This window comes from Carassius auratus, unplaced genomic scaffold (genome assembly GCF_003368295.1).
Source record: "Carassius auratus strain Wakin unplaced genomic scaffold, ASM336829v1 scaf_tig00016288, whole genome shotgun sequence".
Classification (NCBI taxonomy): Eukaryota; Metazoa; Chordata; class Actinopteri; order Cypriniformes; family Cyprinidae; genus Carassius; species Carassius auratus.
In genome coordinates this window covers 43,792-63,442 of record NW_020524659.1, presented here as the reverse complement: position 1 = coordinate 63,442, position 19,651 = coordinate 43,792, and the positions used below count along the sequence as shown (strand labels likewise).

Sequence of the window (19,651 nt, the reverse complement as noted above, 5' to 3'; positions counted from 1 at the left end):
CATTTCCCTTCAGGAAGTTGATCATCCTCTGATGTTCCATTTAACTTTACATCCCATCCTGAACCATAATAAACTGTTGCCATCAGGCAAATTATAGGTAATAAATACACCCAATTTAGTATGTACAGAAGTAATACTTTATGTTTGGTAAATAAATTTAAGCAACAAAGATGAGGTCTCCCTTACCTGTAATGGCACTTGTATGTGGATTATCCCAATGGACATTCGAGTCAGCTTGGTGAATATGATGCTCTGCTCTGAAACACTAACATACTTTTCATATCCTCCTGTATTCAATGACGTGTGCAGCCCAGGGGCAGAGGGTGAAAATATTCTTGAAGGTGTGTTTTACCAGGACAAGTCACTTCACACTTTGTAGCTAGTAAACTAATGGGTCTCTGAAGCTTTAGCACTCATACTTATCCCATAAAAGCCTATGGAGACAGCAGTCTGCAGTCTTTTTCAGCTTCCCGCAGTCATTCCCTTCTCCTTGGGCATATAAGCCTTTGGGTTTTTTACTAAAGCCTAGTCTTTTTTTCTAGTCTCATACATCTTAGTCCTTCATCCCCAATTAAACCTAACTGAAGTGGACCCCTATCTTTAATTTCAGCAGCGTTGGACCAAAAAGCTGCACTGGAACACATCGCAGACTTCAGCCGCAGCAAACTAACACGTGCGTTCTGCGCAGGACTGAGAGGAATGAGCTGTTCATATCAGCAGATATTAATAGTATATATTTCTCATTCAAAAGGAGAAACTGAAACAAAGATATACGAGATAAACGCAGATATATGAAATGTAAACAAAGCAGCGCTTGCTTACCATTTTGAATATCGGTAACATTAATAACTTTAATAATTTTAAGCGGCTCATGTTGTTACGAAATCATTCACGTTAAGAATGATTGGGAAAGATCATGTAACATTTATACAGCCTTCTGTCTGTACCACCTTCATTCACATGCTTGTTTTCATCACTTTTGCTTTAATTCTCTGCACTCTGTATGAATGACTGGTTTGCTAAACTGAACATCCAATCAGAGCTCTCACTCTCAAGGAACACACCAAAAAAATCTAAACCCGACCATTGCACATCGCTCGGCTTTAATTGTAAGTAGTAAACTTTGAGCTCACGCTGCTCAGTTAACTCTACAGGCATGTGTAATACCTCAGATCATAGTTAATTCAGGAGAGGTAATAATTTTCTAAACAATGAGATATGTGATTTATGATTGCTGGATTACCTGAGCTGTATCTAAGGACCGGAAATTCACGAATAGAAACTTGAAGATGGGATATATTGACTTTGACTACAAATTACCAAAAACACCACAGCAACCACATAGCAATGCTCTTAAAATCACTCACAACATCTTAGGAACCAGATAGCAATGCCCTGAACAACTCCCAAAAACCTAGAACTTGACAAGTTGTGCACAACAAAGCACCATTGCCATTTTTTTTTCAAATAATTTCTAATCTTTTAAGTCTCAAAAACAATGTCCAAATGCTGAGTTTGAAAGTCAACATTATGTCTAGATCATAACAGAAATGTGGAATTCAGAAACAGGAGAGTCACCAAACAGAATATTCCAAGTGACGCACATTTTTTACCTACTGTAAACGTAAATAACTTATACTTTGTTCTTTCTTTTTTGACTTGCTTGTTGTCTACTTTACTGATGTACCCTTCCATGCACATACGGGATGAGCAATCTTGTGCCCCTTCAGCACACTCAATGACCCCGGAAGTCCATAAGATCAGCCCCCGCTTCCTTGGAAATTGATGGTAATTGATGGTAATTAGATTCTTTAGGGGAAATATAAGATGTTGCACTTAGAATCTCAAGAACAAAGTTCTGTGCCCATATGAATGTCAGATGTTATGATAAACTTGCTCAAACTGATATGTTGATGCTTGTCCCTCTGCTAAATGATGGTCCACAACACAGCTCTTACATTCAGAACACAGCAGCACAACTGCCATGATCAAAAATTTTCAAGGAACCTTAAATGTAGTTGGTGAGAATCTTAAGAATGATTTCTGAAGGATCGTGTGACTCTGAAGACTGGAGTATTTAACAGTTAAAAAGTCAGCTTTGCCATCACAGATATAAATTACATTTAAAAATGTATTCATGTTTTCAATTGTAATAATATCTTACAATAGTATTGTTTTATTACCTGTATGCTTAAGAGATTTCTATTAAAAACATTAAAAATAAGTTACTGATCCCCAAATTTTGAACAGTATTCTTGAAATATTTTACAGACATCGAAAAACTTAATCTTGATTGACATGACCTCAGAGAAAAGGTCAAAGTAAGATCTCTAATTCCACACATCGTTGGCCGTCAACAGGCGCTATGACGGTTTCGCCCTGAGCTGAGAAAATCTGTTCGGCCATGTGGGATGTTCACTGGCGTAAGGAACCTAATCTTTCCCAGTAGGGTTCCCATCAACTCTGGAAGTGTATGAATGGAGATAATATCTCAGTAATGAGGCCTGTTTTGTACCATCAAAGTCCTCCAAAAAGGCCTGAAACCCAACCTCCCTCTTTGCGCCGACAAGCTCCCCCTAATAGCTCCCATTATTAATTGTTTCTCTCTTCTGCTAACATACGGAGTCTCTTCCAGTCCCCCTCCATCACCCACCTCCACTACCAACACAAACTTGGTCTCCGTTTCACTTCAGACTACCTCAGTTGACATTTATAACTAACAATAAATGGCATCAGCCTTTATTTAATTCTTCATAACACATATTCCATTGTCTCGTTATTTTGCCACTCCCAAATTATTGGCTTATTGTGAAATAAGATTGTGGTGAATCACACTGTCACACTGCAGTTAGGCAATGTACTTTGAAACAATCATCTCAACCACAGACTTCCTGCTATATTCCTCCGACGCAGGTGGCCGAGATAACCAGAGTGCCACACTGTGCGGCCGCCTGCATAAACATCCGTTTCTAATTCAGGATCTGTCCCTGGCCGCCAAAACTGAAGATCAATCTACAACAAGCCTATTTGCATTTCCTGCTTCGTGACCATTGTCCATTGTAGCTGAAACCAGTCATAATTGGGCAGTCTATCTGATCAACAGCTCCTGAGAGTCTTCGTCCTCTCTGGATAGTTGACAGAGATCTACACCTGATAAACTGGAATGTTACTTTTTAAAGAAAGAACAATGGCGGATATGAATGGTGAACTTTCATCATTAGCGATAATCAAAGAGATATGTGTCAGATGTGGGAGATATTTGGTACTAACTGTAGAAACTCAAACAAATCTGCCTTCAAATGACCTGAGGATATTATTTATTTATTTTCATATTTTAACTTAAGCATTGACTCTGAATTATCAGTATTGACAGGTGAGGAGAGATTTTCCTAAATGTGTTGCATAACGGTAGGCTAACCCTCTCAATGTGGTTGTAAAATACACCTAGCATTGGTATGTTTAGAAGACTAAAATCAGAGCGAGAATTTTTCCCTTTCCTGAAATTTTTTGACTGTCCTTTTTCCAAAACCTCAAGTCATACTTGCATGAAGCATTGGCTAATCAAGTGAACATTTTAAAAGCAGCTCCTACTTCTAAAAAGAAAGAAACACACTCTTCATATAGGTGTGCAAAATAGTCTGAATATCAGACTCCCATAGAATGGCAGCCTTGTCCTGAAGTTATTTTTAGGTTCCTGAATGGCTCTCTTCTCTCCTTTTGTTGACAGCCAGTCACCCAGTAATGACTGTCACACCAGAGCTTGAAGCATCAAATGGTCCTGTCAGAAAGGTGACCCTGTGAACTGTAGCAACAAACAATGTCTGATCTCCACCTACTAGATATGCACAACTTGCTTTGATGACTGCCATCGAACTATTGATATAAATGCATTTTACTGACATATTTAAAAACTTAAAAACATTACAGAGAGCCTAATTACATGATGTTAAATAGCCCTTAATTGGGGTTAATATGATTCTTTTATGCAGTTAATTGATTACAAATACAGTATTCAATCATTTATTCCTGTGATGGCGAAGCTGAATTTTTAGCAACAAATTCTGTCACATGATCAACACAGAAATCAAAAATCTAAAAATCACTGAATCAGGGTGCTCAAGAAACATTATTATTATCAATACTGACATAATATTTAGATGAATAGAAAGTTAAGATGAACAATATTTATTTGACATATAATTTTTATAGCAATGTAAGTCTTTCCTGTTGCCTTTGATCAATTTAATGCTTCCTTGCTGAATGAAAGTATTAATTGAAAAATCTTAGTGATCTAAGTTAGTGATCTAACCTAACTTTATTTGTTACACTCATCAACCGGTTTCATTTTTAATTGATACAAACATTTAATTAGTGATAAGTTCAGTCAGTCAAACAGAGGGACAGATTTACTGTTCAAATAACAACACGCATCCAAAGATGTATTTAATGTATTTAAATATTCCAAACTATTACCTAGGCCTAAATCTCTCAAACACACAGAAAATAGCATATTTACCTACAAATATTAAGTTTCGTGCCTCACAGAACAAAGGAACACGGCGCATAAAGTCGAAAAGTGGAAAACTGAGGAACACATTTGTGTAGCCTACCCTTGCTTTGCGCGGCAAATACTGAGGCGCGCGCATAGTGAGTGACCTTGTAGCCTACAGGACCGCGTGAAACTTGACAAAGTTCGCCATCTACTGTACAGTTTCTAACCAACACAGGCATTTTTAAATCGCATATCATTTTGTTCAAATAAATCGTTTAATATCTTAACACTTAAAAGAAACTGCTTTTTTCATATTGTTATAGTTTGAATATTATATATAGGCTACAAACAAAAGCTGTCAAACTGAGCCTTCACCAAAAGAAAAATGCTATCTTTTTTTAATTATTATTCTTAGCCTAACATAAGTATATTTAGTATAATAAAGATAATTAGAAAGTAAATTCAGGTTGAAACAACGTTTTGTAGCTGATTACATTAAAAGTCGACTTGTCCCCTATTTTCCCCTTGCGTTTAAAACATTTCCTAAAGCTTATATGAAATAAGTGATTAAATGCCAATGGAATACAGCTTACATGAGATGTATGCTACAGTACCATGTGTTTCTTCCTACGTGAAGATGAAGTTTGTTCGATCTGCTCGTCGCTCTTCGATGTCAGAACTCCTCGTATCGGCTATAAACTAGTCAGGTCTGAACACAATGGCGGCCTTCTGCACCAGAGAACGCGGTGTGTCAAAACTATGACAACATGTCACTTTTGAGACTGTGTGCCTACTCTGCTGCTTTAACTCGCAGTTTTGCGGTTGACAGAAGTGTTCAGAGGTTTCTGAATGGCGATTATTGCCACCTGTGTCTCAGAATACGGAGTAACGGAGAGAGACAGATACAAGGTAGCGTAATGAAACAGTGTTATTGTCATCCTTCGTCTGTCTTGCCCTTCAAATCACGTTAAATCTGTCACGTGTTTTAGATCAGGTATATATTTCAAAAGTACTTTGAAATGTGCACTTCAAAAAGTCAAGTATTGACTTGTTTACATCGATGATTTCTCAATGTCAAGAAGGCTTTCAAAAATAATTTACAGTCTGGCATAGTTCAAAAAGTTTGATGATTGTAACGTCTTTATGCACGTTTTCGGTCTCCCTTTGATGTATATATACTCTAGATCTGTTATGTCCGTGTATATTGTTTGTTGTATTAGGTGTTATGTCTCGTTTTGTATTCCAGCACCAAATTCACACAATAGAGTTGGTAAACTTTTTAGGTCACCGTTTTAACTGTCATTTTTTTTTCAGACAAAACATGGGCTACAATTTACCAAAGACACTATTCAGCCATTGCTAAGAAGGAGGATGGGAAGAAAAGATTATGTGAACAGTCTCAGTTGTTGGATGGTATGGTATATTTTCCACTTATGATTATGAATCTAATGTTAATCATTGATGTTATAAGAGAACAACAGACGGTTTTAGGTTGTTGTTTTTTTCTCCAAAGAGCAAATTGGCTTTATGATTTGAGGTTGGGTAATATTTATTTAATTTTAATTTCAGGCTAAGTTGGTTTTATTTATGCAGAGTTTTTCACAATACAGACCCTTTCAAAGCATTCCAGCAATTAAGATTTGCTATATATTATGTCAGTTTATGGATGCAAATGAAGTTGTATACTTATTATACTGTATATATCCTATTTTACATGCAGAGCTGTGTGATATTATAGCTTAGATTTTACAATGACACTAATGATCAAGCAAGTTTTGCTGTATAGGGTCAAAGACCAAATACAATTTACTATGTTTTTTTTAATTACATAGAATCCATAATATATGCAAGTAAAGTGTGTAGTTTAGAGTTTAAAAGAGCAACAACCAAATTAAACAGGAAACATTTGCTAATGTAAATTTAGTTTCAAAAAACAACTTTTAAAACTGTATTAAGCTTATATTGCTTTTACGCTTGCAAAACGCTTTTCATCTTTGATGCGTATATTGCTTTATTTCACATTTAGGTGTGAGCACCAAATTAAATTTACAATATATAATATAGATAGATAGATAGATAGATAGATAGATAGATAGATAGAAGACATAATATATGCAAGTAAAGTGAGTAGTTTAGAGTTAAAAAAAAAACAACAACACCTAAATTAAGCAGGAAACACATCTTAATGTAATTAAAATTATATTGCTTTTATGCTTGAAAAACCCTTTTCATCTTTTATACTTGTATTACTTTATGTGGGTGTACTGAATCTATGTAGTTTATGATATGTGTTGATTTTAAACACTCAAGCAGGTGACATAAGATAAAAAATTAAGTTAGAATTTTTTAACTTAATATACATTAATAGAAGTTCATTTTAAGTAAAATAAAGTTGCATAATACTGTCATGTGCACTACATTTTTCTCTTAACATTTTTTCCACAGTTCTGGAGGCCAGAATCCAACAGCTGCAATCCGACGCCGTTGTAGACGTCAAACATTCAAAGGTGCAAATCATCAAAACGCAGCAGAAAATAAAGAAAACATCACCTGGGAATAGTCAAAAGAACTTGCCAGGAGAAAAAGCAGAAATGCTTAAAAGTGGGCCGTCTGCAAAAAAAGGTGGAACTGAAGGAGTCATGCCTTCCAAAGCTCACGCAAGTCGCTGGATGGAGAAACTCAAGCGCGAAAGGTGGATTAATCCCAAAAAACAAACTTCAAACAGAACGCACGACAAGCCCGTTGTGGGTAAAAACAGCAAAGGGAGTTCGATGCGTCCTGGTACATCTACAAAGACCATCACAACTGGCAAAATAAGTGAGACAAGAACTAAAGGAGAAGACTCCAAGACCTCTGCGTCTACCACAACATCCTCCAAAGTCGGTTCTGTGCAAAAAAAGTCTAAAAAGAAGGTTTCGAGAGTCTCAGAAAGTTTAGCCGTAAGGTTTTCAGGAGTGCAAAAGATCTCCAGCAGTGAGGCTGGCAGTGTTTCTGAGATGTCTACACAAGAGAAACTGGCAGATAAAGAATTTGAAGCGGTAGAGGAGCTTGATATAGACAATGAAATGGACCAGCAGAGCTTGAGTGCTCCTGAAAAGCTTCTGGAGGATAAGGAAGGAAACCGCTATGGAGATCCTCAGCTCAGAATCCGCTGTTACTTGGAGGCGTGTGTCTTCATCGATGATGTAGCTCGAGCTCAGAGCTGCCTGCTGTCTCATCATCGACAGTTATCCAAACGCACGCACTTGTCTATCAGCACCTACAACATCGTGATGAGGATGTGGGCCAAAAGAGTATGTATTAAGCATCTCTCTTTTTACATTATATTAACCTTTTTTAATCACAAATATAGTTACCAAATTACAAAACGAAATGATTGAAAATATAGTAAACTTCGTAATGATGTTAATCTAATGATGATCCATTTGCATCTCTCTTTTTACACAAAAAGTAATACTGCAGAAATATTTCAAATTTTAATTGCTGTTTTTTTTTTGTTATTTGTTTGTTTCAAATAGATTATGAAAAGTAATTTATTCCTGTAGTGGCAATGCTCAGTCTTCTGTGTCACATGATCGCTGAGAATTAATTCTGATGTTCGGAGACATTTCTTCTTATTTTCAGTCTTAAAAACAGTTGTGCTGCTTAATGTTTTCATGAAAATTGTGCCACATTTTTTTCCCCTGAATTATTTGATGAATAGAAATTTCAAAAGAACAACTTTTATCATTTGTCTTGAAAGTATATATATATATATATATATATATATATATATATATATATATAAAATCCTCCCAAACTATTGAATGATAGGTATGTCAGGGTCCAGTATCTCTTAAACGTACTATATTAATAAAAAGGTATTTTTTTTGTTGTTGTTAATAAATATATTTATATACACACACACACATATATACATCTTATATTTTGCGAAATTTTTTGTCTTTATTTATTTATTTAATAATTCCTTAATGTTTTTTAGGATATTGATTGTTCTATCGCCTTTTTTTTTAAGTGTTTTATTATTTTTCAGTATTTCCCATCAGATTTACATATTTTATAATTTAATGGATTTTTTTAAAAATATTTATTTATGGCGTTTTATGCCTTTATTTAGTTAGGACAGTATACGTCAAAAGAAAGCGAAGTGGGTGAGAGAGAGGGGGATGGGATCGGGAAAGGTCCACTAGCCGGGACTCGAGCTCGGGACACTCGAAGCACAATGGCTCTGTATATCAGCACACTGTCCCACGAGGCCATCAGTGCTGACATGTTTTATAATTTTGCAGTATTGTTTTGTAATGCTCTATTTAAAGGCATTATTAACTTTGATTTGCAGGGTTCCTTCAATCACATTCGTCGCTTGTTCATTCTGATTGAAGAAGCAGGTCTGAAACCCAACGTTTCGTCTTACAGTGCTGCACTGGAGTGTATGGGCCGCATGCCTGAGTGCCAAACATGGATCATAAAAAGGTAAACACTTACTTCATTCATTTACTTCAGTGTATTCCTATCACATAGGTGAATCCAACAGACCTTGCATCACTAGTTTGAAAAGAGGAGGTTTCTTAAAGTTTCTTATATGGTCATTATTTGTTCCAAGATCAAAAGGGAAAAAAGAAAACCATATACATATATAATTTTGGGGTGAATAAAGTCGGAGGGGCTTTTGGAACAGTTAGAAATGTACAATGATGACAGAATCATTCAGTGTTAAAATATTCAATAATTGGACTGTCACATTGTTTAATGGATTGACAGTTCCAGACTATGTCTCTAGATGTCAGTGTTGCAGTGTGCAGTAATTCATGTGTATCAAAGACTCCTCCATTCTCTTTATATTCCCTTTAAGAACCCAAATTAAATTGATAAACATGCAAATTCGTAATGAGGCTCATATATATGCTTTTTTTATGAATGCATCCCCCATGATCCGATCCATTCATCCATTTCACTATAGGATTATTCTGAGCCTGCCTTGACCGTGTCCAAAAATAGAAATTCAAATTGTGGTCATTCATCTAAAGAGCATTAACTCAGTGGACCGCCATTTTCTCTCTGGTCATCTATTTGTTTTGTGTGCTGCTCATCTCTGGGTGGAAGAATTTAGCAGATGAACACCTACTCAATTGCATTTATACGATGAGGTCCTTGACAGAATGAGGCCAGATCAAAAAAGGCCAGATCTGTGTTTTTTGGGGGGGGTTTTTGCCTCACTTTTCACTCACTTTTTCATTTACTATAAATATTTTATAAATTTTTTGTGTTTTAATATGTATTAGAATAATATATATATAGTGTTTGGAGTATTTATAATCCAAATGTAATTGTGATTATTTATTATTATTTTTATTATTCATTCTTCTATGGAACACAAAAGTAAATATTTTGAAATCCGTCTCAGTGTTTCAAAATGCTGAATCTAAAGTTATTTCACAATATTTCTATTTTTACTGTATTTTTGATTAAATAAATACAGACTTGGGAAGTTTAAGAGACTTTTTTTTGACCAGTAGTGTATATTTTAATTTGGACGCAACTGCTAAACGTATTAAAATTAGTTTCATGTTGGTTTTAAATCCACCAGACAGTTGTGGCCTTTGTGCTCCATCTTTAGCTGTTTGTTTGTTACCGCATTGTAACTGTTTTAGGTGATCTAATTGGTTATATTAGGCTTTTGTGCGTCTGTAAAGCCTAATGCAAAGTATCTGCTTTTGATTAGTGCTAAGAGTGACTGCTGAGGTACATGTGGTGCCGTCCAATGACAGCACAGAGGGACAGGTGCAGGGAGGCTTGTGGCAGCTGGATAGGTGATCGATCACTGTAAGCTGATGGCAAACACACACTGTTGTACAGGGGAAGTCTTCTTTCTACAAACCCCAGAGGAGCCTATTTTTTACCCATCTGTCTCTCTTTGTTCTCCTTGCCACAGTTTCAATTTGTCTTTCAGCTGTCATGCAGCACGGTTGTTGCATCTTTCGCCGCAATCCGAGCTTGTCGTATTCTTTGCACATTTGGTTTCAAATCATGATCTTTAGGACCAGCCGTTCATTGTTGTTTAGATTGTAAGAACAGTGTAGTCCGTAGCCGGTAATGTAAGCGTCAACATAACCCTAAGAGCTGTCAGTGTCGAAAGAATAGATTAAAACCTGGAAACTTTGACAAGGTGCATGTGTCTGAAATTGCTGACTCTAGCACGGTCAAAAGATTAATCGCGATTAATCGCTTTCAAAATAAAAGTTATTGTTTACATTAGGGATGTCAACGATTAATCGATGATCGATTAATTGTCGATAAGAGATGCAATCGATTAAGGCTGTCGATGGTCGGTTAACCCATTCAATGTTGGGCTGCGTGCGGCTCGTGCGCACTCAACACGTGCGAGCGGCTGTGAGTGACGGTGACAATATATAAAAGCATCATCATTCATTCACAATGTACAAATTAAGCTTTTAATGTGATTTAAACTTTAAAGTACATTAAAATAGAAACAACATAAAAGTTCTTCAACATTAAAAGCAATAGAAATGTAGTTACTAATCATTTCATCAGATAACTGTTTTATATCGTGCGCTTTGCAGGGCTGCGGGACACAGTGACAGGACAGGTAGTCTATTCATTCCTACAACTTGTTAATTCATTCCTACGAATTATTAATTAGTAGTAATTATTAATTAATGTGGCAATTGTCCATGTTTCATTAATTTTGTTCCCTAAATAACCCATGATTTAAGTGAAATAAGGGAACAAATTAATAAATCGAACGAATTCTTAATTCATGAAATCTTTAATTTCCCTTCCCATGTTTACCACAGTAAGAGATGCGAAAACAGTTATTAAAAGCGAAAGATAATAAAATAAACCTGGGAAATTAGAGGGTTAGACTATGAAGATTTAGGAAAAGAAACAATGCCTAAATATAGCTACTGAATTTGTGGAAATTCGTGACCAACCGGCAAACCAGAACAAAGCCGCGTAAATGAAGACTATGGGGTCCAAAAAGCATGGTCGCGATCTAACATTTTCCAGTTAACCTATTATTCCTCTAATAAACAAAGCTTTATACCACACTTGTCAATCAGATCTTATAATTTCTAAATAAATAATTGCTGGATTCAAAACAGCGATTAATAGGCGCTGTGACCGACACATTCCCGGAGCATTCACTGCTGTCACTAAACGGTGACGCCGAGCATCGTTCACAAGTTTCTGCATGGACCTGACTAGGGCACAGGTTCTAAGCCCTGGGACAAAATGGGATGCTTTAAGGAAAATTTATAGCCTACTAAGTAATAGGCCCAACATAAAAATAACAATTTGTTTTCATGTTTTTTTTTTTTTTTTAAATAGGCTATGCGAAATATATCCGACTTAAATAATTAAGATTAACGGATTTAAAACAGAAGTGTGGGCGCTCCATAAGTTCACAAAAAAAAAAAAAAAAAAGAAAAAAAAAAAAAAAAAAAAAGGATGACAACGCATTCTGTTTGTTTGCTTTATTTTACAGGAGCACAAATCTTCTGTTTTTATTGTGAGTGTGCACAAATGAAAGTAAACACTTTTGCGGAAAATATATATATTTTTTAATGTCTCAGCTGTTTCGATCGCCCTGGAGCCTGCTGCACACGTATATTCTAGCGATTCAAACTTACATCGCAGTCTGTTCATTATCAAAATAAAATAGTCAACTAAACATTAAAAGGTTACACTGGTCAGTTTAAATAGACCGTAGTATACCGGTCCACTCTGCTGTTATGCCAAGGATGTTTTTGCTCATATGAAGAGGATCATCTTTTCCGTCTATATGCGAATGCGTGTTAAGTACAAGCCTAGTTTACATTATAAATAATAGTTTAACATTCAAATACATTGCGAATATGGAAACATTTCGATTTGTGCCGAATGAGACATGAGCAATAACCTCCAAATAAATCTAGCCAAAGCCCCGCTCGCTCATCCTCGTGTGCACACATGCACTGTCACGATCTAATGCGCTGTATGCCGGATTTTTAAAAATCTGACATTTTCTAGGACAGAATCCAGCAGGATCAATTAATGTGAGCAACAGTGTTTTGGTGCAGCAGCGCCGATGTAGTTCACTTAATGTGCAGCGCAGTCACACGCGCTCCACATTTCGGATAATTTTATTTTAAATACAATAATGTCAGTTGAAAACATTGCAATTGTGCTTTAAAATACAACAACGAGAACCACAAAACCATTTAAAGATGCGCGTTCAGCGTTCTCCGTGCGGGATTGGAAACTGTCAACAAAGTAAAATGACCTCAAAAGTATGGCGCGCTCTCTTCATTTTATCAAATGATCATAATCGCATCTATTCATTTTATAATCCTGCTACTAGCATTTTATTCAGACTAAAACCTCTTTAATTCAAGTGAGAATTCGCGTTTTGTGTGTGTGTGTGTGTGTGTGGCTTTTGCACATCCTGTCATACCGCTGACTGCGTGCCTGCAATAGACGCATTTTGCAGTATTATGGTTAACGATTAATCGATTAATTGATCGTTAATTTAAACGACGATCGATCATGGAAATAATCGAAATTTGACATCCCTAGTTTACATAATAGGTGTATGTGAACTGTGCATATTTATTATGTATATATAAATGCACACACATGCAGGTATATATTTAAGAAAACTTTTATTAGTATCTAAAAAATATTATATATTATATAAATATCAATACATACATGTAAATATTTTCTAAATATATACTGTATGTGTGTGTATTTATATATACATATACATAAATATGTACAGTGCACATAAACATATTATATAAACAACAACTTTTATTTTGAAAGTGATTAATTGCGATTAATGTTTTGACCGTGCTAGAGATTAATCGTATCCAAAATCCCCCCCAAAAAGTGTTTATGTAAACAAAGTTTTATTTTTATTTATTTATTTATTATTATTATTTATTATTATTATTATTTTGTATTTTGGATGCGATTAATTGACATTAGTGACTGCACTAATAAATAATACTAAAAGAACACCTAATGTATGAAAAATTTATATCGATTTGGATTACATGAGATAAAAAAATCTGGAAATTAACATATACATTTAAATATATGTTTTATAGTTGGTCGATATTGAATATTTTGTTATATTCAGTATCAAACGATTATCGGTACTGATTTTTTTGTGCAATCCAAAATCGCATGAAATATGCCACCTACTGTAAGGTTTACTCCACTTAGTTTTGCTCGGCCAAACAAAGGCTTAACGCTTTTGCATAGACATTTGTTTTGACAAATGCAACGAAAGCAGCGTTTTGAACGCTCTATAAAAAGCCTAACTCTCATTGACCTCTATATTTATCAACTTCCTTTGTCCCCAACAAGAGATCAGCCTTTAAAAGAATGCTTAAGGATTACCTCGATATAGAGTTTTCCGCCTCTCCTAATTGCATTTGCATCAGCGGAGGGTTTAACAAGAGCATTGAATGAAACCCTCAGGAGGTAATGATGCGATTGTTCCTCTGTCACGGACAAGATGGGAAGGGTAAAGGCATGTCTTTCTCAAGGCCTCGAATTGCCCTCGGTGGCTTTATCTGCTCGCTGTGCGCCCAATAGAGGGCACTGATGACACATCTTCTATGCATTTCACGCCCAATGAAGCCTGTTGCTTTGGAAACCATCACTGAATTCTCAGAGGTTTAGGAATAACCCAGTCTGTCCTGCAGCCTCCCAGTAATGTAAAAGATCTCCTTAAATGTGCTTAATCCACTAGTTTACAACTAATACCCACAGCACTGTTGGATTCACGATTCTTATTGGTTTATAGACTTTCTAAGGTGTGGTTCATGTTGAAGAAGTATTTCCAGGTTTGTTGAATTCATTTCAGTTCTGTATTTTTTTTTCTTTTTTCTTTCTGAGCTAGAAATAGGAGCTTTGGGTGTTACTTAAAGATATAGTTCACCCAAAATTTGTTAAAAACCACTCATGTGCTTGTTTCTCTGATCTTGAAATTTAGTATTACATCACTTGCACACCAAATGGATGCTCTGCAGCGAATGGGTGCCGTCAGAATGAGAGTCCAAACAGCTGATAAAAACATCACAATAATCCACAAGTAATATACATGACTCCAGTCCATCAATTAACATCTTGTTTAGCAAAAAGCTGGTGATATAATCTATCGTAAAGTTGTCTTTAACCAAAATACAAGTCCATAATCTGTAATAATGTTTCCTTCATTGAAAAAGTTGTCTCGTCTGAATCAGAAGAGAAATATGCACAGATCAAACACTGTTTATAAATGAAAACCGTTCTAAACAAATGTGTTTGTGGATATGAGAGGACTTTTTTTTTACTGGAAGAAGCGTTATTATAGATTATAAATGCAATAAATAGCTCGAAGTTAAAGCTCCTTGATGATAGGGTCATTTTATTGCAGCCATCTGAATTTTCACTTCACAAGATGTTATTTCAAGTCTTGTGGGTTATTGTGATGTTTTTAGCAGCTGTTTGGACTCTGTTTCTGACGGCACCCATTCGCTGCATAGGATCCATTGGTGAGCAAGTAATGTAATGCTAAATTTCTATAGATATCTACATCTCAGATGCCCTGAAGGTGCGTAAATGTTCAGCAAATTTTCATATTTGGTAGAACTTTTTTCAATTATTTTGGTAGTCTGTCGTCAACCATTCCTTCCTTATTCTCTCTGGCACAAACTCGTTCTCTCTTCCAGAGTGCTGTAATTTGTATTCTGTCCACGACAGGAACGTAGCTCTACATCAACAGTGAGCATTCCAGCTGACTTTATTCACACTTTTTCTGTTCGAATAAACACAGCCTTGTAATTCTTGGACATATGGCAGTGGCCTACCTGACACCCACTACCAGAGGGAGCAGAACGTTCTGTTCGAAGGCGCTCCGTGTCAATGCAAATATTTGATATTCCACTCCGACACCCCGCCAGTCTCCGCTCTATGAGCCCAGGTGCTGCGGTCGTGGAAGTTTTCTCATTATAAGGCCGTTCCCATCCACCTTTTCATTCATTTTTAAAAAACAAGTGGCTTCACCTGGGAATTTAGTCCACAATTGCTGTGAATTTGAAACAAGAAGAGCATATTTATCTGGTATTAGAAATTGGCAATGAAATAAATAAGACTTCAGCTTCAAATACATGTTTATTGTGAAATATAATCGTCTCTTTTCTGGTCCACACAGGTGTCTGCAGCAGATGGAAGTGGACGGCCTGTCCGTGGATGACGTGTTCAGACAGTGTGTGTTTAAAAAGGATGAAAGAGAAATGGTTCTGAGGGCCGTCCGTGTGGTGCACCCTGAATACCAACCCAGTGCATCCAAAGATCAGCCTGTCTGCTCCCTGCCATTGGTGAAACAGTTTTATGCTGAGGTACCATTACATTATATTACATTATGTTTTATTACTTTTCAAAAGTTTTGGATAAGTAGTATTCTTAAAGGAGTCATATGATACGATTTAAAGATTTAAACTTTGGAGTGTTATAAGCTCTTGGTGCATGAAGAAGATCTGTGAAGTTGCAAAGACTAAAGTCTCAAATCCAAAGAGATAGTCTTTATCAAAGTTAAGACTCGGCCACACCCTCCTGAAACAGCTCATTCAAAGACGTCCCACATGTCTACGTCACTATGTGGAAATATTTGTATAATGCCGCCCAAATGTTCACGCAAAGAAAGAAGACATGGTTTCTGTAACTACAGTTAGTGTTAAAGCAGTCGTGTCAGGGAGATGCTGTGTGTAGGCGAAAGCAAAAGCTCTATATTTGTTCTTCTGAAAGTAGATGCATTTAGGCATCTTTAAGATTACTTAGAACAGAACAGCAATGCATTTTATGGACGACCTTTCATGAACCTATGAGAGGAGGTCATTCTGACTTGACTAAGACAGGCTGCCGCTTCTGAATCAGCTACTGTAAGTTTGTTTTGTTATTAGTTTAAGTATTTGCTATTGAAAGTTCAAATACTTAGTTTTACCAATAGTATCTCTGTGTGTGTGTGTTTGTGTGTGTGTGTGTGCGTGTGCATGTGCGTGCGTGCGTGTGTGTGTGCGCGTGTGTGTGAGTGTGTGAGTGAGAGAGAGAGAGAGAGAGAGAGAGAGAGAGAAAGAGAGGATGACACAGTGAAGTCAGCTGTCTTAACCGTCCATGGCTTGTGTACTGCAAACACATACGAGCTTCATCACTGTGTCTGTCATGTGACTCTTTTCCCCTTTCAGGCTTGAACCGATTGTAAAACTATGGACTTTATTTATTGTCTTTAAATTTATTTTGAAAGAAGAAGCTAGTGATAGTGATTATGGAAAGGGGTGTTACATTTCTGACGAGTGCTTGTAGTGTTCGGCCAATCACAATGCACTGAGTCAGTTGGCCAATCAGAGCAGACTGCGCTTGTCGGAAGGAGGGACTTTGTAGAAAACGACGAGTTTGAGAGACACGGGGGATAGAGGACCTACAATAATGCACAGTATTTGAAAAATTTTGTTTTTTTAACATTAAATCATGTCAACTTATTCTACAAAACCAAATACACACAATAATGATTAAAAAAAAATCATATGACCCCTTTAATATATGTATATATATATATATATAAACATCTTAATTTTTCCATGTCTCCATTTATTTATCAAAATATGGTAAAAACAATGTATTTGTGAAATTTGTGAGATTATTACAATTTAACATATTTTGTATTTGAATATATCTAGAATTTGAGTTTATTTCTGTAATGGCATAGCTGAATTTTCAGTCTTCAGTCTCACATGATCTTTCAGAAATCATTCTAATATCCTGATTTGCTGCTCAAGAAACATTTGATTAGAATAGAAAGTTAGAATAAAAATAAAAAAATGGCATTTATATTAAATAAATATTTTTACTTTGTAAAGCTTTGTTTCCTTGATAGATAAATATATTTAAATAAAAACGCAAACTTTTGAAAGTAAAGTTTTTTTAATATAAAAATACATGTGTTTTTATTTTATTTTATACTCCTCATCATTATATATTATATTTATATTTTTAATAATAACATTTACTTTATCATATTGTATTGATAAAATTAACTTTGTAATTTTTATTCATTCAGTTTTTCATTTTATCTTCTGAATCTTTAATTATATGCAGTGTTTATGCTGTTACGACTCCCTTGACTGTACATATTTTACTACCCATAAAAAAATTTGGTTGTCCTTTTTCTTTATGTTAGGGTGTTCCATTTATAGATATGAACTTTTGCTTTAAATCTCCATTGTGAACTGTTAGGGATCTGGTTGTAAAACAGGTTAATTGCACTGCTAAATTGGATTTGAAGTGAAGGTTGATACTACCATAAAACAGGTGGTACTTTTCATAAAACTATATACCTGTCTTCTCTGTCAGCATTAAAAGACCTGCCTGAACTTGTCTTGTGTGTCAAAATGAAGAGTTTCACTGCCATGTCAGCTGTCATCTGCTATATAATTCCTTCAAACAGAGGTGCCCACTCTATTTTTGGGCACACTGGGGGGTGTTATTGGGCCAGTCTGCCCCACAACCAATTCCCCGCCATCTCCTCTTTTTCCCCAACTGATTCATTGCCTCAGGTGCACATGAGCCCATTTGTAACCCACACCCCACTTCTAACACCTAGAATGGAAACTTTCCTGGAAAGTATAGAAGAACTGGGTCATGCGAAGGTCTGAGATGAAAATACTACAAATCACAAAGCATTAAGTTAGCAATTTATGTTAGCAACTTTGCTTTTAAACATGCTGGCAGAAGGTTTCTTGTTTGATGTTTTTTTTTACTTCGCTTTTTTGTGATTTGCTTTGTTTTATTGTTTTGCTTGTTTATTTTTATTTATGTATTATAGTTTTATTGTAATATTTATTCCTTTGCATTTATTTTTATTTTTGCATCCTTTTTTGTGGTTTTCTTTGTTTTGCTTTCTTGTGCTTTGTTTTATTGTTTTTTGTTTGCTAGTTTTTATTAATGTTTTGTAGTAATTTTATTTCATTTTCGTTTCATTTGTGATTGTTGTCCAGATAAAAGCGAAAACAAAACAGTGGGCTTACTCCAGGCTGTACGATATTCTTAATTGACACAGAAAATGAGGTCAAAGATAAATTTGTTTAAATATACAGCTTGAAGTAGTTTTCTGGTGTTTAATAAGATTTTTTGTTGTTGTTGTTGTTGTTTTAAACATAGTTGTTTTGATGTTGTCAGTTTTTTTAATTTTGTGATTTAAGAAATGTTTTTTTAATATAATTTTTAATTAACAGATCAACATATATCCATCAATCCATAAATTCATCGACGTAGAACTATTTTCATGATTGACTATTGACCAGTGACAAATTTTAGTTCATGGTCCGATAAATTCATGGCAAGAAAATATTCTAAAATAAGTTTCGCTTTCAGAGGGGAAAAAAGGCCACTGTCACCGTCAAAACTCACTATTAAAGTTTCATCAAGGCAAATAATTGGCCATCATAAAGCACTAAGTGAGGAAATACCACCAATTCATCCCATTTAAAGTCATGCTGTGTGCACCAGGTTAAGATAGTTTGAGATGTTGCCTCATTGCCATAAATGGCATTTCTTGCCTCCCAATGCATCCTTTATTCTCACAACCTCACTAAATCATTGAAGACTAGGATGACACATCCCTAACACCGAGGTCACCACACGTGCTTCTCCCTGTCAGGGTTGTGGCTTTGTGGAAATATGGGCCTCTGCCGAGCCGAGCCGTACCGTACACAACACTGCATCTTGTGTTCTGCCTAGTCGGGCTTTAGCAGTCATCGCCGTGGGCATGATTTATCCCTCCACAACCTTTGTGCTTGCTTTGGCTGGCGTCCATGCGATCTCTATTGAGGATAGATTTAGCAGTCGCTCTCTCCTCGCAAATATTAACGCTCCGGCTGACCTGTTCTGTCATAGCCCTTCCATGATGTGTTTGGCGATAATTCCCAGATGTCTGTGCTGGCCGCCAATGCCTCCCTTAGAATAATAAATGACTGCACATGTCAACGCACAGCCCACATTAACACGATCTCTGCACCACTTAGCAAGCTGTTGCTATAATATATGCTGTATTTACAGTTCGTATTTAATGCAGCCACACATTTGGCTGCCGGCCAGACCCGCAAGAGTGGG

General features: G+C 36.0%; 1 protein-coding gene across 1 annotated transcript in view; it reads left to right on the top strand.

Annotated features, from left to right (window-relative positions):
- Window positions 1–5,195: 5,195 nt before the first annotated feature.
- LOC113075030 (DNA-directed RNA polymerase, mitochondrial-like) overlaps window positions 5,196–19,651 on the top strand; it is a 52,909-nt gene continuing 38,453 nt past the window's right edge. The window contains exons 1-5 of the mRNA XM_026247745.1: window positions 5,196–5,401; window positions 5,807–5,905; window positions 6,938–7,785; window positions 8,832–8,965; window positions 15,699–15,885. Of these exons, the coding sequence (XP_026103530.1) occupies window positions 5,260–5,401; window positions 5,807–5,905; window positions 6,938–7,785; window positions 8,832–8,965; window positions 15,699–15,885 (1,410 nt within the window). The 5' untranslated portion in view covers window positions 5,196–5,259. The remainder of the gene's footprint in view (window positions 5,402–5,806; window positions 5,906–6,937; window positions 7,786–8,831; window positions 8,966–15,698; window positions 15,886–19,651) is intronic.